The sequence below is a fragment of the Lucilia sericata genome, unplaced genomic scaffold (assembly GCF_015586225.1).
Source record: "Lucilia sericata isolate MDLA Ls3-8-SP2 unplaced genomic scaffold, ASM1558622v1 Contig000982F_arrow, whole genome shotgun sequence".
Taxonomy (NCBI): domain Eukaryota; kingdom Metazoa; phylum Arthropoda; class Insecta; order Diptera; family Calliphoridae; genus Lucilia; species Lucilia sericata.
The window spans coordinates 130,863-154,647 of record NW_023994965.1 but is presented as its reverse complement, the minus strand read 5'-3'; the positions used below and the strand labels follow the sequence as shown (position 1 = coordinate 154,647).

General features: G+C 31.5%; 4 protein-coding genes across 8 annotated transcripts in view; 2 read left to right on the top strand and 2 right to left on the bottom strand.

Annotated features, from left to right (window-relative positions):
- Positions 1 to 755: 755 nt before the first annotated feature.
- On the bottom strand, positions 756 to 3,582 carry LOC119609448 (NADPH:adrenodoxin oxidoreductase, mitochondrial). Its single transcript, XM_037964232.1, has 3 exons — positions 3,255 to 3,582; positions 2,390 to 2,762; positions 756 to 1,902 (listed from the first exon to the last, which is right to left on the bottom strand). Exons 1-3 carry the CDS (start codon positions 3,485 to 3,487, stop codon positions 1,078 to 1,080), a joined length of 1,431 nt encoding a protein of 476 aa, XP_037820160.1. The 5' UTR covers positions 3,488 to 3,582; the 3' UTR covers positions 756 to 1,077.
- An 11,696-nt stretch (positions 3,583 to 15,278) lies between these two features.
- On the top strand, positions 15,279 to 16,273 carry LOC119609454 (transcription factor MafK). 4 transcript variants are annotated; one of them, XM_037964242.1, is made up of 3 exons: positions 15,279 to 15,417; positions 15,589 to 15,681; positions 15,787 to 16,273. In XM_037964242.1, exons 2-3 carry the CDS (start codon positions 15,661 to 15,663, stop codon positions 16,150 to 16,152), a joined length of 387 nt encoding a protein of 128 aa, XP_037820170.1. In that variant the 5' UTR covers positions 15,279 to 15,417; positions 15,589 to 15,660; the 3' UTR covers positions 16,153 to 16,273. The 4 variants fall into 4 exon arrangements, with proteins under 4 accessions (XP_037820170.1, XP_037820169.1, XP_037820168.1 ...); XM_037964241.1 differs by having other exon boundaries at positions 15,586 to 15,681; XM_037964240.1 differs by having other exon boundaries at positions 15,285 to 15,663.
- Positions 16,274 to 16,291: 18 nt separating this feature from the next.
- LOC119609452 overlaps positions 16,292 to 23,785 on the bottom strand; it is a 34,077-nt gene continuing 26,583 nt past the window's right edge. The window contains exons 1-4 of one of the 2 annotated variants that reach the window (XM_037964236.1): positions 17,898 to 18,011; positions 16,978 to 17,274; positions 16,740 to 16,915; positions 16,292 to 16,673 (exon numbers count right to left, since the gene is read on the bottom strand). In XM_037964236.1, the coding sequence (XP_037820164.1) occupies positions 16,523 to 16,673; positions 16,740 to 16,915; positions 16,978 to 17,274; positions 17,898 to 17,966 (693 nt within the window). In that variant the 5' untranslated portion in view covers positions 17,967 to 18,011 and the 3' untranslated portion in view covers positions 16,292 to 16,522. Of the gene's footprint in view, positions 16,674 to 16,739; positions 16,916 to 16,977; positions 17,275 to 17,897; positions 18,012 to 23,785 lie in introns of those variants that run through there. The other variant, XM_037964237.1, reaches the window with a different exon arrangement.
- LOC119609450 (26S proteasome non-ATPase regulatory subunit 7) lies at positions 18,136 to 19,915 on the top strand. Its single transcript, XM_037964234.1, has 2 exons — positions 18,136 to 18,513; positions 18,577 to 19,915. The coding sequence occupies exons 1-2, from the start codon at positions 18,339 to 18,341 to the stop codon at positions 19,413 to 19,415; spliced, it is 1,014 nt and encodes a 337-aa protein (XP_037820162.1). The 5' UTR covers positions 18,136 to 18,338; the 3' UTR covers positions 19,416 to 19,915.

The window sequence follows — 23,785 nt, the reverse complement described above, 5'->3', positions numbered from 1 at the left end:
CTATCTATCTATCTATATAGTTTTCGTTCTATCTATCTATAATTTCGTTGAAAATTTCCCTACGAACTTACAAATTTTTAACTAGATACAAGTATTTTGATATTGTATAATTATGCCATATTGGCAACCCTCATATCATCACGCTAAAGGACACAAAGTAACAGAAGCTTTAAAGTAACAGAAAATGTTTATAGCATCCTTAACCGAATACTCAAGCTTTTGAGACATGTATTTATAAGTATAAAATTATAATTTATAACAGTTATGGAATTAAAACAGTATCCACATTATGGGATAAACTGGTCGAACGATGTCCTATAACATGGGAATTTTATTATTTACATTTATAGCAAAAGCTTTGAATTTATAAATTCGGACTGCCTTCTAAGGCGAAAATATATAGATTTATGGAGCGGAGGAGGTATGCTTATGTAGGCATTAAAAATTCACCAAAATAATTCGGAATTATAAATAATACTGTTATATTTTTGTTTTATAGAAACACCAAGTGAAGAAATAGGCATTTTTGAGGGAATTATAGTAATGATTGAAATTTGTTCTATATTCGTCAACCTTATTTTCGAAATCGGTTTTTATAAAAAAGCGGAAATAGGCAGCAATTTCCTTAAAAACACTTTAATAAAGAAACCAGTTCCTTAAATAACAACAAAAAAGGAAAACAACAAAAAAAAAAAACAAGTCCAATATCAATTCAAAAAGGAATTTCACTACAATTTTTAATAAAAAATCGATTAATTTTTTTCATTTTATTTAAAGTCCACTTTGGTAAAATATAATTTATTTAATCTACTTAAAGAAGAATGTAACAAATTTATATCAAAATTATAAATAATAATAAATTTCATACTAGTAATGTAACAACCGACAAAATAACCTTTTATATAAAAAAAAATAATTAAACCCATATACTTTAATTTCCTAATAAAATATTAACATTAAAACCTTTAGACTTGTTCGGCTATTTATTTTTACCATAAACTTTGTTTGCTTATTGTATAATAAAACAAATGTTTTTAGCACCATTCTATTAGTTGGTTAAAAAATTGTATATGATTATCATACACCAGCTACTTTTAACATTTCTTCGATTTTAACAATTTTCTCTCTAGGTTTTCCCACCAATTGTCCCCTCTTAGCTTCTTCTTGATCAATTTTTTGCCAACCTTGCCAGTTAACCACAGCATGAGTTTTCAATAACTGCTGCAGACCCAATTTTTGATCATCTGTATTAATATCTTTACTTAAAACATCATCACATATCGTTTTAGCTACAGCAAAAGCTACATTCATTGTAGTCAAGATGACTCCTGTGGGACCAGTGCCCAACCAACCCGCCACATATAAAGCCTTATCTATAGTTGTATCCTGTGGGGACTTTAAAACTCTACCCTGCTGGTTAAAAACTTTTCCTGTTTTAGCATCAAAACATATACCGCTATCGACACATGAAGATTTATAACCTATACTTCTGAGAACTAAATCTGCGGGTAATGATTCTTCTTGTTCGGTGGCTATAGCTTTGTCCTCTTGCATTCGATTGACATTGAATATAAGTTGATTGTTGTCTAATGATTTAGGCGATCTCATGAAAATGGGTAAAAATTGTCTTTTGTGTTGTGGAATTGCTGGTTGTTCTTTTAAACTTTTGAGCATTAATTCGGTTAAACGTTTACGAGGTCTGGCTAGTTGGTCTACCACTTCTGCTACGCCTTCAAAGTCTTGTTGTCTCCATTGTGTGCTTACATTTGGCAGTTTTAACATTTCTCTTAGTTCCTTGATAGTGAAGGCCACCTGTAAGGGTCCTCTACGACCAACTAGATATACTTGTTCTACTTTACTGCTGGCTAATGTGTCTAGGGCGTAGGAGGTTATGTCGGTTTTCTGAAATGAAATAAAAAGGAGCAACAGTGAGTTATTTAAAATTCAAAAAGCTACTATAGACCAGACGAGACAAAAGACTTGAAAATAGACTAGACTATAGACAAGACAATAGACTAGACAAAAGACAAGACTATAGACTAGACAGTAGTCAAGACTATAGACTAAATTATGGACTACGCTATAGACTAGACTATACGCTAAACTACAGACCAGACTAGACTATAGACTATAAAGTAATCAAGATTATAGACTAGGTTATGGACTTGACTATAGACTAGAATATAGATTTGACTATAGACGAGACTATATACGATACTATTATCTAAACTATAGTTCAATCTAGACAAGACTATAGTTCAGTCTAGACGAGACTATAGTTCAGTCTATAAACGAGACTACAGTTTATATCCGGTTCATTGTGGATATGGCCCCATACAAAGCCTTTTGAAAACTGCAACAGTTTCTTGTTTATTTTAATTAAATTTACCTTTAAAACATCAATTGGACTCAAAAGCATTCTTGCAACATCAACAGCTACATTGCCTTGACCAACTATTGTTACAGATTTGCCACTTAAATTAGGATTAAGATTCTCCGCTCCCGGTAAACCATTATACCAGGCAACAAAATTTCTAGCCGACAAAACATTTGATTCCTTTTCATTTGCTATACCCAATTCACGATCTTGATCGGCACCATAGGTCAAGAGGACAGCATGATAGTTATCCCGTAATTGCTGTAAACTAACATCTTTACCCAAAGTAACATTACCATAGAAATTAAAGCGAGTATTATCAGCGGTCTTTGTAAAAGTGTTAATGACATTTTTCACCTCCGGATGGTCAGGGGCAACGCCAAAACTAGAAGAAAAAACAACAACTATTACTAAATAATAAAGTAAAGTAAAATATTAAGCACTAAAATTGATAAACTAATTGTTAAAGTCATTAAGATAAGAATAGACAAAAACAATAGGAAGAAAGTATCTATGTAACACAAATCATGAACAATGATGAAATTTTTCTATATAAATATGAAATACTAGCAATTTATTATAAGTTTTAATAAAAATTAGTAAAAAATGTTTAAATTAAAAGTACTTCCGGCGATATTAATAATAATCTTGAGTTTATGTTTAGCTACTGCTAAGGCCACCTGGAGTTTGGCGAGTATAGGAAGTAATTGTTTCAAAACAAATTACATTTTATACAAATTAACTTTAAATTCATTTATTTAAGCTTATTTTCAAAATATATTCCGTGCCATATTTGATCCTATATTCAATTCTTTTGCGGCCAGCCCTTCGTCATCAGTCGAAACTACTATACCAACTTCAACATAATCACACTCACCGGACTAAACCAAAAGGCACTGGCAATTTTTCTATTACATCTACTTTGGAATCTTGCAGGGTTTTTAGTATATATTGTGCTGCATAGAAACCTGCTGGCCCGGCTCCTACAATACAAATCCTTGGTCCAGTTGAGCCACTTGTTGAGTAAGAATGTTTTAAATTAAATCTAAGTTTTGATAGTAATCCATGGCTTTGTTGTGTTAGGTTTTTATTTAAAAGTCTTTGCAGCATTTTAGTTTTAATTTAGTAAGTAGTTAATTTATTATAAATTATGTTAATGCAAATTAAATGTAAACAATACAATAAGTGAAATTTTAAATTGTCGTTGTTGCTGTCATTTTTTTTATAATCAGCTGCTAGAGGCATAGTTGCCAGATGATTTGGGTGTAAAATCGTCAAATTTCGAGGAAAAATCAACTGATTTTTCGAAATCGTCATTATATATGTATGTATATACTTGTTTGATGGTATTTATACGATTTTATAACGCACATAAAGAAAACAACCCGACGAAAAATAAAACAAACCGTAACAGCTGTTTTATCAAAATAAACATTTTTTTTGGTGTGGTGAGTTATTTTTGTTTACAAATATGTGTTTCTGCACGTGGAAAAGACGCAAAAACTCGTTTTCATTATTTACATTTTCAATATGTGTTTAAGCACGTGGAAAAAATTCAAAAAAATTGATTTTCATGATTTACATTAAAAAAAATATTTTTGATCAATTAAAATATGTGTATTAATGTGGAAAGGAACAAATCTGATAAAATATAAATATATTTGGGATTATATCGTTACAGAATGCCTTTTAATAAAAAACATTCAAAAAATGTTACTATGGTCATATATATAATGATATATAAGTGCTATCGGACGATCTTGTGCACGATAAAAACCTATATAGAACTTTAAGTTGGAAGTGTAGAAATCGGATGGCATACATTTTTTTCCGGATTTCATCGTTCTAGGGTGTGTACTACAACAACAAACTTTTTTTTTACAAAAAATGTAACTATGGCCGTATATATAAAATGATATATAACTGCTATCGGACGATCTTGTGCACGATAAAAACCTATATAGAACTTTAAGTTGGAAGTGTAGAAATCGGATGACATACATTTTTTTCCGGATTTCATCGTTCTAGGGTGTGTACTACAACAACAAACTTTTTTTTTACAAAAAATGTAACTATGGCCGTATATATAAAATGATATATAACTGCTATCGGACGATCTTGTGCACGATAAAAACCTATATAGAACTTTAAGTCAGAAGTGTAGAAATCGGATGACATACATTTTTTTCCGGATTTCATCGTTCTAGGGTGTGTACTACAACAACAAACTTTTTTTTTACAAAAAATGTTACTATAGCCGTATATATAAAATGATATATAACTGCTATCGGACGATCTTGTGCACGATAAAAACCTATATAGAACTTTAAGTTGGAAGTGTAGAAATCGGATGGCATACATTTTTTTCCGGATTTCATCGTTCTAGGGTGTGTACTACAACAACAAACTTTTTTTTTACAAAAAATGTTACTATAGCCGTATATATAAAATGATATATAACTGCTATCGGACGATCTTGTGCACGATAAAAACCTATATAGAACTTTAAGTTGGAAGTGTAGAAATCGGATGGCATACATTTTTTTCCGGATTTCATCGTTCTAGGGTGTGTACTACAACAACAAACTTTTTTTTTACAAAAAATGTTACTATAGCCGTATATATAAAATGATATATAACTGTTATCGGACGATCTTGTGCACGATAAAAACCTATATAGAACTTTAAGTTGGAAGTGTAGAAATCGTATGGCATACTTTTTTTTCCGGATTTCATCGTTCTAGGGTGTGTACTACAACAACAAACTTTTTTTTCCAAAAAATGTTATTATGTCCGTATATATAAAATGATATATAACTGCTATCGGACGATCTTGTGCACGATAAAAACCTATATAGAACTTTAAGTTGGAAGTGTGGAAATCGGATGGCATACATTTTTTTCCGGATTTCATCGTTCTAGGGTGTGTACTACAACAACAAACTATTTTTTTACAAAAAATGTTACTATAGCCGTATATATAAAATGATATATAACTGCTATCGGACGATCTTGTGCACGATAAAAACCTATATAGAACTTTAAGTTGGAAGTGTAGAAACCGGATGGCATACATTTTTTTCCGGATTTCATCGTTCTAGGGTGTGTACTACAACAACAAACTTTTTTTTACAAAAAATGTTACTATAGCCGTATATATAAAATGATATATAACTGCTATCGGACGATCTTGTGCACGATAAAAACCTATATAGAACTTTAAGTTGGAAGTGTAGAAACCGGATGGCATACATTTTTTTCCGGATTTCATCGTTCTAGGGTGTGTACTACAACAACAAACTTTTTTTTTACAAAAAATGTAACTATGGCCGTATATATAAAATGATATATAACTGCTATCGGACGATCTTGTGCACGATAAAAACCTATATAGAACTTTAAGTTGGAAGTGTAGAAATCGGATGACATACATTTCTTTCCGGATTTCATCGTTCTAGGGTGTGTACTACAACAACAAACTTTTTTTTTACAAAAAATGTAACTATGGCCGTATATATAAAATGATATATAACTGCTATCGGACGATTTTGTGCACGATAAAAACCTATATAGAACTTTAAGTCAGAAGTGTAGAAATCGGATGACATACATTTTTTTCCGGATTTCATCGTTCTAGGGTGTGTACTACAACAACAAACTTTTTTTTACAAAAAATGTTATTATGGCCGTATATATAAAATGATATATAACTGCTATCGGACGATCTTGTGCACGATAAAAACCTATATAGAACTTTAAGTTGGAAGTGTAGAAATCGGATGGCATACATTTTTTTCCGGATTTCATCGTTCTAGGGTGTGTACTACAACAACAAACTTTTTTTTTACAAAAAAAGTTACTATAGCCGTATATATAAAATGATATATAACTGCTATCGGACGATCTTGTGCACGATAAAAACCTATATAGAACTTTAAGTTGGAAGTGTAGAAATCGGATGACATACATTTTTTTCCAGATTTCATCGTTCTAGGGTGTGTACTACAACAACAAACTTTTTTTTTACAAAAAATGTTACTATAGCCGTATATATAAAATGATATATAACTGCTATCGGACGATCTTGTGCACGATAAAAACCTATATAGAACTTTAAGTTGGAAGTGTAGAAATCGGATGACATACATTTTTTTCCAGATTTCATCGTTCTAGGGTGTGTACTACAACAACAAACTTTTTTTTTACAAAAAATGTTACTATAGCCGTATATATAAAATGATATATAACTGCTATCGGACGATCTTGTGCACGATAAAAACCTATATAGAACTTTAAGTTGGAAGTGTAGAAATCGGATGGCATACATTTTTTTCCGGATTTCATCGTTCTAGGGTGTGTACTACAACAACAAACTTTTTTTTTTACAAAAAATGTAACTATGGCCGTATATATAAAATGATATATAACTGCTATCGGACGATCTTGTGCACGATAAAAACCTATATAGAACTTTAAGTTGGAAGTGTAGAAATCGGATGACATACATTTTTTTCCGGATTTCATCGTTCTAGGGTGTGTACTACAACAATAAACTTTTTTTTTACAAAAAATGTAACTATGGCCGTATATATAAAATGATATATAACTGCTATCGGACGATCTTGTGCACGATAAAAACCTATATAGAACTTTAAGTCAGAAGTGTAGAAATCGGATGACATACATTTTTTTCCGGATTTCATCGTTCTAGGGTGTGTACTACAACAACAAACTTTTTTTTACAAAAAATGTTACTATAGCCGTATATATAAAATGATATATAACTGCTATCGGACGATCTTGTGCACGATAAAAACCTATATAGAACTTTAAGTTGGAAGTGTAGAAATCGGATGGCATACATTTTTTTCCGGATTTCATCGTTCTAGGGTGTGTACTACAACAACAAACTTTTTTTTTACAAAAAAGTTACTATAGCCGTATATATAAAATGATATATAACTGCTATCGGACGATCTTGTGCACGATAAAAACCTATATAGAACTTTAAGTTGGAAGTGTAGAAATCGGATGACATACATTTTTTTTCCAGATTTCATCGTTCTAGGGTGTGTACTACAACAACAAACTTTTTTTTTACAAAAAATGTTACTATAGCCGTATATATAAAATGATATATAACTGCTATCGGACGATCTTGTGCACGATAAAAACCTATATAGAACTTTAAGTTGGAAGTGTAGAAATCGGATGACATACATTTTTTTCCAGATTTCATCGTTCTAGGGTGTGTACTACAACAACAAACTTTTTTTTTACAAAAAATGTTACTATAGCCGTATATATAAAATGATATATAACTGCTATCGGACGATCTTGTGCACGATAAAAACCTATATAGAACTTTAAGTTGGAAGTGTAGAAATCGGATGGCATACATTTTTTTCCGGATTTCATCGTTCTAGGGTGTGTACTACAACAACAAACTTTTTTTTTACAAAAAATGTAACTATGGCCGTATATATAAAATGATATATAACTGCTATCGGACGATCTTGTGCACGATAAAAACCTATATAGAACTTTAAGTTGGAAGTGTAGAAATCGGATGACATACATTTTTTTCCGGATTTCATCGTTCTAGGGTGTGTACTACAACAACAAACTTTTTTTTTACAAAAAATGTAACTATGGCCGTATATATAAAATGATATATAACTGCTATCGGACGATCTTGTGCACGATAAAAACCTATATAGAACTTTAAGTCAGAAGTGTAGAAATCGGATGACATACATTTTTTTCCGGATTTCATCGTTCTAGGGTGTGTACTACAACAACAAACTTTTTTTTTACAAAAAATGTTACTATAGCCGTATATATAAAATGATATATAACTGCTATCGGACGATCTTGTGCACGATAAAAACCTATATAGAACTTTAAGTTGGAAGTGTAGAAATCGGATGGCATACATTTTTTTTCGGATTTCATCGTTCTAGGGTGTGTACTACAACAACAAACTTTTTTTTTACAAACAATTTTACTATAGCCGTATATATAAAATGATATATAACTGCTATCGGACGATCTTGTGCACGATAAAAACCTATATAGAACTTTAAGTTGGAAGTGTAGAAACCGGATGGCATACATTTTTTTCCGGATTTCATCATTCTAGGGTGTGTACTACAACAACAAACTTTTTTTTTACAAAAAATGTTACTATAGCCGTATATATAAAATGATATATAACTGCTATCGGACGATCTTGTGCACGATAAAAACCTATATAGAACTTTAAGTTGGAAGTGTAGAAATCGGATGGCATACATTTTTTTCCGGATTTCATCGTTCTAGGGTGTGTACTACAACAACAAACTTTTTTTTTACAAAAAATGTTACTATAGCCGTATATATAAAATGATATATAACTGCTATCGGACGATCTTGTGCACGATAAAAACCTATATAGAACTTTAAGTTGGAAGTGTAGAAATCGTATGGCATACATTTTTTTCCGGATTTCATCGTTCTAGGGTGTGTACTACAACAACAAACTTTTTTTTCCAAAAAATGTTATTATGGCCGTATATATAAAATGATATATAACTGCTATCGGACGATCTTGTGCACGATAAAAACCTATATAGAACTTTAAGTTGGAAGTGTGGAAATCGGATGGCATACATTTTTTTCCGGATTTCATCGTTCTAGGGTGTGTACTACAACAACAAACTATTTTTTTACAAAAAATGTTACTATAGCCGTATATATAAAATGATATATAACTGCTATCGGACGATCTTGTGCACGATAAAAACCTATATAGAACTTTAAGTTGGAAGTGTAGAGACCGGATGGCATACATTTTTTTCCGGATTTCATCGTTCTAGGGTGTGTACTACAACAACAAACTTTTTTTTTACAAAAAATGTTACTATAGCCGTATATATAAAATGATATATAACTGCTATCGGACGATCTTGTGCACGATAAAAACCTATATAGAACTTTAAGTTGGAAGTGTAGAAACCGGATGGCATACATTTTTTTCCGGATTTCATCGTTCTAGGGTGTGTACTACAACAACAAACTTTTTTTTTACAAAAAATGTTACTATAGCCGTATATATAAAATGATATATAACTGCTATCGGACGATCTTGTGCACGATAAAAACCTATATAGAACTTTAAGTTGGAAGTGTAGAAACCGGATGGCATACATTTTTTTCCGGATTTCATCGTTCTAGGGTGTGTACTACAACAACAAACTTTTTTTTTACAAAAAATGTAACTATGGCCGTATATATAAAATGATATATAACTGCTATCGGACGATCTTGTGCACGATAAAAACCTATATAGAACTTTAAGTTGGAAGTGTAGAAATCGGATGACATACATTTTTTTCCGGATTTCATCGTTCTAGGGTGTGTACTACAACAACAAACTTTTTTTTTACAAAAAATGTAACTATGGCCGTATATATAAAATGATATATAACTGCTATCGGACGATTTTGTGCACGATAAAAACCTATATAGAACTTTAAGTCAGAAGTGTAGAAATCGGATGACATACATTTTTTTCCGGATTTCATCGTTCTAGGGTGTGTACTACAACAACAAACTTTTTTTTACAAAAAATGTTATTATGGCCGTATATATAAAATGATATATAACTGCTATCGGACGATCTTGTGCACGATAAAAACCTATATAGAACTTTAAGTTGGAAGTGTAGAAATCGGATGGCATACATTTTTTTCCGGATTTCATCGTTCTAGGGTGTGTACTACAACAACAAACTTTTTTTTTACAAAAAAAGTTACTATAGCCGTATATATAAAATGATATATAACTGCTATCGGACGATCTTGTGCACGATAAAAACCTATATAGAACTTTAAGTTGGAAGTGTAGAAATCGGATGACATACATTTTTTTCCAGATTTCATCGTTCTAGGGTGTGTACTACAACAACAAACTTTTTTTTTACAAAAAATGTTACTATAGCCGTATATATAAAATGATATATAACTGCTATCGGACGATCTTGTGCACGATAAAAACCTATATAGAACTTTAAGTTGGAAGTGTAGAAATCGGATGGCATACATTTTTTTCCGGATTTCATCGTCCTAGGGTGTGTACTACAACAACAAACTTTTTTTTTACAAAAAATGTTACTATAGCCGTATATATAAAATGATATATAACTGCTATCGGACGATCTTGTGCACGATAAAAACCTATATAGAACTTTAAGTCAGAAGTGTAGAAATCGGATGACATACATTTTTTTCCGGATTTCATCGTTCTAGGGTGTGTACTACAACAACAAACTTTTTTTTACAAAAAATGTTACTATAGCCGTATATATAAAATGATATATAACTGCTATCGGACGATCTTGTGCACGATAAAAACCTATATAGAACTTTAAGTTGGAAGTGTAGAAATCGGATGGCATACATTTTTTTCCGGATTTCATCGCTCTAGGGTGTGTACTACAACAACAAACTTTTTTTTTACAAAAAATGTAACTATGGCCGTATATATAAAATGATATATAACTGCTATCGGACGATCTTGTGCACGATAAAAACCTATATAGAACTTTAAGTTGGAAGTGTAGAAATCGGATGACATACATTTTTTTCCGGATTTCATCGTTCTAGGGTGTGTACTACAACAACAAACTTTTTTTTTACAAAAAATGTAACTATGGCCGTATATATAAAATGATATATAACTGCTATCGGACGATCTTGTGCACGATAAAAACCTATATAGAACTTTAAGTCAGAAGTGTAGAAATCGGATGACATACATTTTTTTCCGGATTTCATCGTTCTAGGGTGTGTACTACAACAACAAACTTTTTTTTTACAAAAAAAGTTACTATAGCCGTATATATAAAATGATATATAACTGCTATCGGACGATCTTGTGCACGATAAAAACCTATATAGAACTTTAAGTCAGAAGTGTAGAAATCGGATGACATACATTTTTTTCCGGATTTCATCGTTCTAGGGTGTGTACTACAACAACAAACTTTTTTTTACAAAAAATGTTACTATAGCCGTATATATAAAATGATATATAACTGCTATCGGACGATCTTGTGCACGATAAAAACCTATATAGAACTTTAAGTTGGAAGTGTAGAAATCGTATGGCATACATTTTTTTCCGGATTTCATCGTTCTAGGGTGTGTACTACAACAACAAACTTTTTTTTCCAAAAAATGTTATTATGGCCGTATATATAAAATGATATATAACTGCTATCGGACGATCTTGTGCACGATAAAAACCTATATAGAACTTTAAGTTGGAAGTGTGGAAATCGGATGGCATACATTTTTTTCCGGATTTCATCGTTCTAGGGTGTGTACTACAACAACAAACTTTTTTTTTACAAAAAATGTTACTATAGCCGTATATATAAAATGATATATAACTGCTATCGGACGATCTTGTGCACGATAAAAACCTATATAGAACTTTAAGTTGGAAGTGTAGAAACCGGATGGCATACATTTTTTTCCGGATTTCATCGTTCTAGGGTGTGTACTACAACAACAAACTTTTTTTTTACAAAAAATGTTACTATAGCCGTATATATAAAATGATATATAACTGCTATCGGACGATCTTGTGCACGATAAAAACCTATATAGAACTTTAAGTTGGAAGTGTAGAAACCGGATGGCATACATTTTTTTCCGGATTTCATCGTTCTAGGGTGTGTACTACAACAACAAACTTTTTTTTACAAAAAATGTTACTATAGCCGTATATATAAAATGATATATAACTGCTATCGGACGATCTTGTGCATGATAAAAACCTATATAGAATTTTAAGTTGGAAGTGTAGAAATCGGATGGCATACATTTTTTTCCGGATTTCATCGTTCTAGGGTGTGTACTACAACAACAAACTTTTTTTTTACAAAAAATGTTATTATGGAAGTATATATAAATTGATATATAACTGCTATCGGACGATCATGTGCACGATAAAAACCTATGTAGAACTTTAAGTTGGATGTGTAGAAAACAGATGGCATACATTTTTTTCCAGATTTCATCGTTCTAGGGTGTGTTCTACAACAAACTTTTTTTTACAAAAAATGATACTATGGCCGAATTTATAAAATGATATATAACGTCTATCGGACGATCTTGTGCACGATTAAAACCTATATAGAATTTTAAGTTGGAAGTGTAGAAATCGGATGGCATAAATTTTTTTCCGGATTTCATCGTTCTAGGGGGTGTACTACAACAACAAACTTTTTTTTCACAAAAAATGTTACAATGGTAGTATATATAAAATTATATATAAGCCGGAAGTGTAGAAATCGAATGGCATAATTTGTTTACCGGATTTCATCGTTCTAGGGGTGTACTACAACAACAAACTTTTTTTCACAAAAAATGTTACTATGGTAGTATATAGAAAATTATATATAACGTCTATCGGACGATCTTGTGCACGATAAAAACATATATAGAACTTTAAGTTGGAAGTGTAGAAATCGGATGGCATAATCTGTTTGAGATTTTAGGTAGGGTCAACTGTGGACCGATAAGTGTTATAATGAGTGTTATTATGAGACCGTTAACAATAAGGCTGTGTTGGGTACCAGGACCCTGCAATATACACAAAAGAGGTATCTGGCGAACTGACACGATGAGGCTCGAATCTTGTCCCATATGAACGGAACAAGAAGTTAAAGCCACCCCTTTTTCATTTTTTTTGGTTGATCTCCGATGGATTCCGTGACTCTATCAACCAGTCATGGAATATAGAATGAATTGCACATTATATATGGCGTTTTTAAAAAGGTTTGATTCTAAAGAAACCGGAATTATTATTGGGGTAGATGGTGTACACCAAGAACACTTGCACTGGATATAAAACATTATAAAAATACATAAATTTTTCTTAGCACAAAATAAATATGTCCAGTAAATTGTTTTTGTTTCATTTGTTTACGTTTTTAAAGAAACTCACCACATAACAATCAAAAACAGCTGTTAGGGTTTGCTGTTTTATCAAAAGGTTGTTTTATTAACGGGTATGATTTTATAGTAATTATTTTAACTATCGAGGCATTTTTATCAATTTCGATAGTTTTTAGTTTTGTTTGTTTGTACTTTAAGTTTGCTTAGCTGCATATGCAGCTAAGACTTATTGACCGAATCGAAAGATTATAACGCCAACACCAATTATTCCAGTACGACTGGACAGAATATCAGATTGAGTTTTTTTGGTTCTCCAACATAATCAAAATTAAAACTTAGGTTAAGTTAACACGAATGCAGAGCTGAATTACGAATGCATTTGTTTATTATCTGTTTAATTTGGCAAATATGATTTAAAATACTTTACATTGAGTTCTTGAAAACTAACTTGGTATGATCTATAGTAAATGTATGTATATTAGATGTATCAATTATTCATATGCAAAACAAATTTCCTCCTTTAAATCAAATGTCCAAAAACACTATTCCCTCTTAGAGAGACAGGAAATAGGGTTCTATAAATCGACTTTCGAATAATCGACTTTTTGTCGAAAAAAGTCGAAGTCGACTATTTGTTCCAAAAAAGTCGATAACTCGACTATCGTCTGTGAAAAAAGTCGAAAAGTCGACTTTGTGAATAAAAGTCGAAAAAAGCCGAAAAGTCGAAAAGTCTGGAAGTCGAAAAAAGTCGAAGAAAGTCGAAGAAAGTCGAAAAAAGTCGAAAAGTCGGAAAAAGTCGAAAAAGTCGAAAAGTCGGAAAAAGTCGAAAAAGTCGAATAGTCGGAAAAACTCGAAAAAAGTCAAAAAATAGTCGGAAAAAAGTAGAAAGAAGTCGAAAATAGTCAAAATGTCGAAAAAATCGAAAAGTCGATAAAAGTCGGAAAAAGTCGAAAAAAGTCGAAAAAGTCGAAAAGTCGAAAAAAGTAGAATAGTCGAAAAAAGTCGAAAAGTCGAAAAAAAGTCGGAAAAAGTCGAAAAGTCGACTAAAAAAAATACTTATAGTCGAAAAGTCTAACAGTCGACTTTTATTTAAATGGAAAAAGTCGAAAAGTCGAAAAAATCGACTTTTCATAAAATGCAAAAAGTCGAATAGTCGAAAAGTCGACTTTTAACTAAATGAAAAAAGTCGAAAAGTCGACTTTTCGTTTCAACTATAGAACCCTAAGTGGAAATCGTCAAAATGAAGATATATCGTCAAATCTGGCAACAGTGGCTAGAAGGTAAAAATAGGAGAAAAGAACAGAGCTGTTATTTTGAACAAATTCATACAGCAGTGATGCCAAGTTTTAAATAAAAATGTATGACAAGCGAACTTGAACTGCAAAAGTTATTCATCTCAAATAAGCATTAAATTATTCAAAATTATATGTTCGAGGTACATATATCCGTAAATATGAATATTTGAAAATTGTAAAACACAATTTTTTAACAGAAAATACAATTTTAATGAAAAATTTTATCATTAAATAATATATATGACATTACTTTATACGTCACAAAGTTAAGAAGATTATTCTTTCATTTCCAAATTAAAAAACATTTTTTAAATGTATGAAAAATCTAAAGTCTGCTTTATATTAGTTAAACGCACTTGCGAAAATACTACGGTTATTGTCCATTCATAATTTTTATCCAAAAACGATGTATAAATGAAAAACAAAATTGGTTTACTCTCTTTAAATAAAGCAAACAAAAAAATGGCAAATAATTCTGATTATATTTGAACCTATACAATTTTTCTTCAAAAATTGATTTTTGAATAGTTAACAAATTTAATTACAGCGCAAATATTTTATTAAATAATTTCAGCGAGTTTTTTTTTAAGCAAAAGTTATCATTACTGATTTACATATTTTGTTCGTTTACCAACACTATTTTTATATGTATAATTAACGCCGTACCTTCAGCATTATTATTGACTTTGAGTTCTTGCATTAAACGCAGTGAAAATTTGTTGTAGATTGTGAATAATAATATTTTTAATAAATTCACCTGTTATAAAAAAACAAAACAATAAATAAACTATTAAAAACGGTATTTATATTTTTTATATGTAAAATACAAATACTTGTTTTATATATTTATATAACCATAAAAAGAAAAAGTCAATAATTATCTATCTTTTTACCTAAAAAATAAAAATCAACACATCATCACAACTTGCAAAAAATTAATAATCCCTTATTGAATACAATGGAACAGCAGCCATCATTACAACAGCAGCAGCTAGCACAGGCACAACAACAACAGTCAAGGAGCAATATAATAAAATCAACCATGGTAACTGAAGATCTTTATGTAAATGCAAATAATATCAAACTTTTTTCGTTTTTGAAAAATTTTCAATATATAAAAGCAAACAAATATACTAATATTTTGTCTATGTGTTTTGGAATTTTCTAGGCCCCTCTCTCGCCCTGTCCCATACCCGATATTAGCGACGATGAGTTGGTTTCTATTTCTGTGCGTGATTTAAATCGCACTTTAAAAATGCGTGGTCTTAACCGCGAGGAGATTGTACGCATGAAGCAGCGTAGACGTACTTTGAAAAATCGTGGCTATGCTGCCAGTTGCCGTATTAAACGTATCGAACAGAAAGATGTTTTAGAAACAGAAAAGTCGCACGAATGGACTGAACTGGAACAAATGCATGAAGATAATGAACAGTGTGCTAGAGAAATTGAAACCTGGAAAAAGAAATATGCCGCTTTATTGCAATTTGCTGCTCATAATGATATTCCCATACCACCGGAATTGGAAACTTGTTAAAAAGTGACTGAGTACAAGTTTATTTTTTTATTATTTTTTATACAATTTAACTACTATATAGATATAAGTTTAGACAAATTAAGATTTTATGTTTAACAAAAATATACATACTTATTTTAAGTAAAAATACATGTTTTTTATTCCATACCTTTAAGTTAATACAAGAACTAGATACCTATCCGAAACCTATATTAAAATTAGATTCTGCTTACTTCAAGATACAATTTCTGGTTGAAAAATATTAAGTTTCTTTAAAAGCTTTAAATATGTAATTCAACGATTTATTAAATTGAAATTTAAAAATTGTTCTTTAGTTGAGACCTTTTAACTGTTATAAACTTAAACTACTACAATTTTATTTAAATATTCTTTAATTTATATTTAGTTGTGTCTTCAAATTATCTATATCTTTAAGCAAATCCTTTGATTCGTTAGAGTTTTCATTTGCCTCTTCGATACGCTCTAAACCAAACGTATTCAATTGTTGTTCAACGGTTTTCATCAAGTTTTTAATATGAAGCCTAGAAAATTCCAAAGTTTTTAAGAAAAACAACATTTTGTTTAATTGAAGACTTTAAATAACATACATCACTTCTTTTTCCAGTGGCTCCAACATATTAATAACATCTCTTATCTGTATAAAGTCCTGGACACGATTATGTAGTATTCTATTAAATAATTCTTTTTCTTTTTGCCACTTCTCTAGGCAGCAATCTGTTTTATGCTTTAAATCATTTATAGCTTCTTCAACTTCATGATAAGGCTAAAAAAATCAAGAAAAATAAATTATGTTAAATAAAAGCCCATAAAAACTACTAAACTTACTTTCAATGTCATCACATCTCTAGTAATCATTTCATAGAAACGTTCATGTAGTTTCTTATTTTCCTCATCGACTTTTACATTTATGGTTTCGTTGCATTTTTTTACTTGTCCAGTTTTAGTTGTTAAAATGTACATACCACCTTCTATCTGACCATGTATATTATTCAGCATAACATCAATGGCTGTCATTGAAGTGTCTAGATCGTTGTTGATTGCTTGCTCAGTGTTGGCCTTTAAATTGTTATTCATTTGCTGCTTACTAAGTAATTGAGATTTTAGTGAATTATGTCTGGTCGACTGAAAAGAAGAATACTAAAGAAATTAGTCTAAAATCCCAATATTCTCGTCAAGACAATAGTCCGGACTTTAGACTCATCTATAGTCTGGAATATATAGTCTCGACTATAGTCTCTTCTACAGTCTGGATTATAGTCTCTTCTATAGTCTGGGCTAGAGTCTGGATTATAGTCTATTCTGTAGTCTGGCTTATAGTCTCACCTACAGTCTGGACTATAGTCCCATCTATAGTCTGGGCTATGGTCTGTTCTACAGTCTGGACTATAGTCTCGTCTATAGTCTGGACTTAGTCTCTTCTACAGTCTGGACTATATTCTCTTCTATCGTCTTGTCTGGACTATATTCTCGTCTATAGTTAGGAGTATAGTCTCGTCTATATTCTGGAGTATAGACTCGTTTCGTATATTCTGGGTATAGTCTTGTTTCGTATCTCAATAAAGCATTGACTCTAGAAACTAGATATCTTATAGGATTGAACATAGCCTATGGTCTGGATTACATTATATATTAATTTTGTGAATTTACGTAGACCAGTCGAATAGGAATCTTATCGTCCTCGGTATCACTTAACTTATCATTATAATTTATCATATTAAAACAATGTATTTTTCATTACAACTTACCATTTCTTCAAGATACTTCTTCAAAACTTCTTTAAAATCAGATTTCTCACAATTTTTTACTAAATCCATTCTGTTTTATTAATTATTTCCCAAATTAAACGTTTTCCTTAAAAAATGTATAACTAACGGTAAATAACAAAAATTTACTGACTTCTCAACAATAACAGAGTTGTCCTCATAATATTTTTGACATTTCACAGCAACACTGTTGTTTTGTCAGTGCTGCCAACATTGACAGCATGAAAAACAAAAATTGTCTTTAGAAATTCTGCCTGTCATTTAGGAGTTTGCAAAATAATCTTTACATTGAAAGTGTCTTTTGTGAGATTTTTGCAACAAACAAATTCCGGTTAATTGAAATTTCACTCAAATAAAGAGTTTTATAGACGGAAACGAATTTGTTAACAAGTTATTTGTGAAATATTTAAGAAATTTAACAAAATGCCTTCATCAGAAGTTTTGGTAAACAAAGTCATTGTACATCCACTGGTATTGTTGTCCGTGGTGGATCATTTCAATCGTATGGGCAAGATTGGTAATCAAAAGCGTGTAGTGGGTGTTCTACTGGGTTGCTGGAGGTCTAAGGGTGTTCTAGATATATCCAACAGTTTTGCTGGTAAGACTTGATTTATTTGGAAATATTATTTTTACTATAAAACTTTTTCGTTTTTCTTTATAGTGCCTTTCGACGAGGATGACAAAGATAAATCTGTTTGGTTTTTGGATCATGATTATTTGGAAAATATGTATGGCATGTTTAAAAAAGTCAATGCCAAAGAACGTGTTGTGGGCTGGTACCACACTGGACCCAAACTACATCAAAATGATATTGCTATCAATGAACTGATAAGACGCTATTGTCCCAATTCTGTTTTAGTCATTATAGACGCAAAACCTAAAGATTTAGGTTTACCCACAGAAGCTTACATAGCCGTCGAAGAAGTTCATGATGATGGTTCACCCACCAGCAAAACATTTGAACATGTACCCAGCGAAATTGGAGCAGAAGAGGCGGAGGAAGTGGGCGTAGAGCATTTGTTGCGTGACATTAAGGATACCACTGTCGGTAGTTTATCACAAAAGATTACCAATCAATTAATGGGTCTGCGCGGTCTTAAGGCTCAGTTGGATGATATTAAGAACTATCTGCAGCGTGTTGGTGATGGCAAGATGCCCATAAATTATCAAATTGTCTATCAACTACAGGATATTTTCAATCTATTGCCCGACATTACAAACGATCAATTTACTGAGACCATGTATGTCAAAACAAATGATCAAATGTTGGTAGTCTATCTAGCCTCCATGGTACGTTCTATTATCGCCCTACACAATCTCATCAACAATAAATTGGCCAATCGTGATGCTGAAGAGGGCAAAGATAAGAAGTCCGATGATAAAACGAAAGAAAGCAAAGAAAAAGAAAACAAGGATACCAAGGACAAAAAGGCCGGTTCCGATACAGAAAAGACCGACAAGAGTAAGGATGATACAAATACCAAGAGCAGTAAGAAATAGGAGAGAAGAAAAAAGAAAAAGAAGCCTAGACGTAAAAAGAAACGTGACTGAGTAAACACTTTCATCATTTGCTAATTTATACTACAAAAAAAAAAAACAAACTCCCAGGCTCTTTATTCGTCAAACACATATTTCAAATGCAAGCAAAAGAAAAAAAATTATTAAAATATTCAAAAAATACAATTATTTCTTTAAGAAAACACATACATATTTAAAGGAAAACGAAAAACAAGAAAACCTAAAAACAACCTTATTGAAAATAGTCTTCCGTGCATCGGAACTATTACTATTTTCTCACCCGTAGTCTTTATAAATAAAACAAAATGCCTATTCTACTAATAATAAATATGTTTGAAAACTAAAAAGTATTTGCTTTAAAGTTTAAACTTGAAATTATGTTTTTCAGCGCTCGTTATTAGGTGGCATTTTGATTTTGTAAACAGCCATTTAATGAAAATAAAACAAAGGAATACGTTTGTTTAAAATTATGATCAACATGATGATATTATTAAAAGTGTTTTCTTTTCGGTTGGCAACGTAAGTTAAATATTATTTGTGTGGAATGCATTTATTGTTTCAAATTAGGGGGTTCCATTGCCAAGCACAACTATTTGTGGAATGTATTTAATTAATATGTAGCGTTATGTATTGTACTTCTTATTTTGTTTAGAAAAAATCTTATATCCATGAAATTCGACATTAACTTGGCCAGAAGTTGTCCTACCACCTCTATGATATTTAAGGGGAAATCCGTCTATAGTCTAGTCTAGTCTAGTCCAGTCTATAATCTAGTCTATAGTCTAGTCTTTAGTCTAGTCTATAGTCTAGTCTTTAATCTAGTCTATAGTCTAGTCTTTAGTCTAGTCTAGTCTTTAGTCTAGTCTATAGTCTAGTCTATAGCTTAGTCTATAGTCTAGTCTAGTCTATAGTCTAGTCTAGTCTAGTCTAGTCTAGTCTAGTCTAGTCTAGTCTAGTCTAGTCTAGTCTAGTCTAGTCTAGTCTAGTCTAGTCTAGTCTAGTCTAGTCCAGTCTAGTCTAGTCTAGTCTAGTCTAGTCTAGTCTAGTCTAGTCTAGTCTAGTCTATAGTCTAGTCTAGTCTAGTCTAGTCTAGTCTAGTCAAGTCTATAGTCTTGAGTACTGTCTAGTCTATAGTCTAGTATAGTCTAGTCTTCTCTCGTCTAGTCAAGTCTATAGTCTAGTCTATAGCGTAGTCCATAATTTAGTCTATAGTCTTGAGTACTGTCTAGTCTAGTCTATAGTTTAGTCTATAGTCTAGTCTATAGTCTAGTCTATAATCTAGTCTATAGTCTAGTCTATAGTCTAGTCTATAGTCTAGTTTACAGTCTAGTCTATAGTGTAGTCTATAGTCTAGTCTATAGTCTAGTCTATAGTCTAGTCTATAGTCTAGTCTATAGTCTAGTCTATAGTCTGGTCTATAGTCTAGTCAATAGTTCATAGTTTAGTCTATAGTCTAGTATTTAGTCTAGTCTATGGTCTAGTCTATAATATAGTATATAGTCTAGTCTATAGTCTAGTCTATAGTCGAGTCTATTGTCTAGACCATATTCTACAAATTATGTAGTCTATAGTCTAGTATATTGTCTAGTCTATAGTCTAGTCTATAGTCTAGTATATAGTCTAGTCTATAGTCTAGTCTAAAGTCTAGTATATAGTCTAGTCTATAGTCTAGTCTATAGTCTAGTCTATAGTCTAGTCTAAAGTCTAGTCTATAGTCTAGTCTATAGTCTAGTCTATAGTCCAGTCTATAGTCTAGTCTATAGTCTAGTCTGTAGTCTAGTCTATAGTCTAGTCTATAGTCTAGTCTTTAGTCTAGTTTATAGTCTAGTCTATAGTCTAGTCAATAGTCTAGTCTATAGTCTAGTATAGTCTATAATCTAGTCTAAGTCTAGTCTAGTCTATATTCTAGTCTATAGTCTAGTCTAAGTCTAGTCTAGTCTAGTCTATATTCTAATCTATAGTCTAGGCCATAGTCTAGTCTATAGTCTAGTGTATTGTCTAGTCTACAGTCTATAATCTAGTCTATAGTCTAGTCTATAGTCTAGTCTATAGTCTAGTCTATAGTCTAGTCTATAGTCTAGTCTATAGTCCAGTCTATAGTCTAGTCTATAGTCTAGTCTATAGTCTAGTCAAGTCAAGTCAAGTCAAGTCGAGTCAAGTCGATCAAGTCAAGTCAAGTCTAGTCTATAGTCTAGTATAGTCTATAGTCTAGTCTATAGTCTAGTCTATAGTCTAGTCTATAGTCTAGTCTATAGTCTAGTCTATAGTCTAGTCTATAGTCTGGTCTATAGTCTAGTCTATAGTCTGGTCTATAGTCTAGTCTATAGTCTGTCTATAGTCTAGTCTATAGTCTAGTCTATAGTCTAGTCTATAGTCTAGTCTATAGTCTAGTCTAGTCTATAGTCTATAGTCTAGTCTATAGTCTAGTCTAGTCTAGTCTAGTCTATAGTCTAGTCTAGTCTAGTCGTCTAGTAGTCTAGTCTAGTCTATAGTCTAGTCTAGTAGTCTAGTCTATAGTCTAGTCTAGTCTAGTAGTCTATAGTCTAGTCTAGTCTAGTCTAGTATATAGTCTAGTCTATAGTCTAGTCTATAGTCTAGTCTATAGAATAGTCTATAGTCTAGTCTATAGTCTAGCCTATAGTCTAGTCTACAGTCTAGTCTAGTCTATAGTCTAGTCTATAGTCTAGTCTATAGTCTAGTCTATAGTCTAGCCTATAGTCTAGTCTATAGTCTAGTCTATAGTCTAGTCTATAGTCTAGTCTATAGTCTAGTCTATAGTCTAGTCTATAGTCTAGTCTATAGTCTAGTCTATAGTCTAGTCTATAGTCTGGTCTATAGTCTAATCTATAGTCTAGTCTATAGTCTATAGTCTAGTCTATAGTCTAATCTATAGGTCTAGTCTAATAGTCTAGTCTATAGTCTAGTCTATAGTCTAGTCTATAGTCTAGTCTATAGTCTAGTCTATAGTCTAAGTCTATAGTCTAGTGTATAGTCTATAGTTAGTCTCTAGTCTATCTAAGTCTAGTCTATAGTCTAGTCTATAGTCTAGTCTATAGTCTAGTCTATAGTCTTAGTCTATAGTCTAGTCTATAGTCTAGTCTATAGTCTAGTCTATAGTCTAGTCTATAGTCTAGTCTATAGTCTAGTCTATAGTCTAGTCTATAGTCTAGTCTATAGTCTAGTCTATAGTCTAGTCTATAGTCTAGTCTATGTCTAGCCTATAGTTAGTCTATAGTCTAGTCTATAGTCTAGTCTATAGTCTAGTCTATAGTCTAGTCTAAGTCTAGTCTATAGTCTAGTCTATAGTCTAGTCTATAGTCTAGTCTAGCTAGTCTAGTCTAGTCTATAGTCTAGTCTATAGTCTAGTCTATAGTCTAGTCTATAGTCTAGTCTATAGTCTAGTCTATAGTCTAGTCTATAGTCTAGTCTATAGTCTAGTCTATAGTCTAGTCTATAGTCTAGTCTATAGTCTAGTCTATAGTCTAGTCTATAGTCTAGTCTATAGTCTAGTCTATAGTCCTAGTCTATAGTCTAGTCTATAGTCTAGTCTATAGTCTAGTCTATAGTCTAGTCTATAGTCTAGTCTATAGTCTAGTCTATAGTCTAGTCTATAGTCTAGTCTATAGTCTAGTCTATAGTCTAGTCTAAGTCTAGTCTAGTCTATAGTCTAGGCTATAGTCTAGTCAAAGTCTAGCCTAGTCTATAGTCTAGTCTATAGTCTAGTCTATAGTCTAGTCTATAGTCTAGTCTATAGTCTAGTCTATAGTCTAGTCATTAGTCTATCTTGGAAAGAAAAACCGTAACTCTTCTCACACTAAAGAAAATGCAATCAAGCAGAAAAATTAATGAAAAAGTTATGATTCATAAGTTTCGAAGTATTAAATATGTTTTATATGCTTTTAACAATTTTTTTAGGCTTGACATATTGTTGATGATATTTTGACATAATTGTGCTTAATAACAGCAATTAAAAATACAAGCCTACTTTTTTGTAGCATAACAATAAAGCTCATATCATTTGTAAACCATTTACTAAAGGCAACTTTTTAAAAGATCTTAATTTGTTGTTTTATTCTTATATGTATATTGATATAAGATTTAACTTAAAAATGATGTATTCTATGGTAAAGCGTATAATCGCCATATGTTTATAATAAGGTATTGACCTAATTAAAATATGAAGTTCTTAATATGACACATTTAAAATAAACTGTCAAGATAGATTTTACGAAATGATTATTTTAATTAATATGACATTTTGTGAAATTTAGTGACGATATTTCCAATAGTTCAGGAGATACATGTAAATAGGGGTCAGACCTCTATTTTTGAACTAGATTCTCTCAAACTTA

Coding starts and splice junctions, on each gene's coding strand:
- LOC119609448 (XM_037964232.1), bottom strand. CDS start 3,487: ATGCTGCAAAGACTTTTAAATAAAAACCTAACACAACAAAGCCATGGA. Junction 2,763..3,254: donor GTGCCTTTTGGTTTAGTCCG/GTGAGTGTGATT, acceptor TTTTTCTTCTAG/TTTTGGCGTTGCCCCTGACC. Junction 1,903..2,389: donor GTCCAATTGATGTTTTAAAG/GTAAATTTAATT, acceptor ATTTCATTTCAG/AAAACCGACATAACCTCCTA.
- LOC119609454 (XM_037964239.1), top strand. CDS start 15,577: ATGGAACAGCAGCCATCATTACAACAGCAGCAGCTAGCACAGGCACAA. Junction 15,682..15,786: donor TGGTAACTGAAGATCTTTAT/GTAAATGCAAAT, acceptor GGAATTTTCTAG/GCCCCTCTCTCGCCCTGTCC.
- LOC119609450 (XM_037964234.1), top strand. CDS start 18,339: ATGCCTTCATCAGAAGTTTTGGTAAACAAAGTCATTGTACATCCACTG. Junction 18,514..18,576: donor TATATCCAACAGTTTTGCTG/GTAAGACTTGAT, acceptor TTTTCTTTATAG/TGCCTTTCGACGAGGATGAC.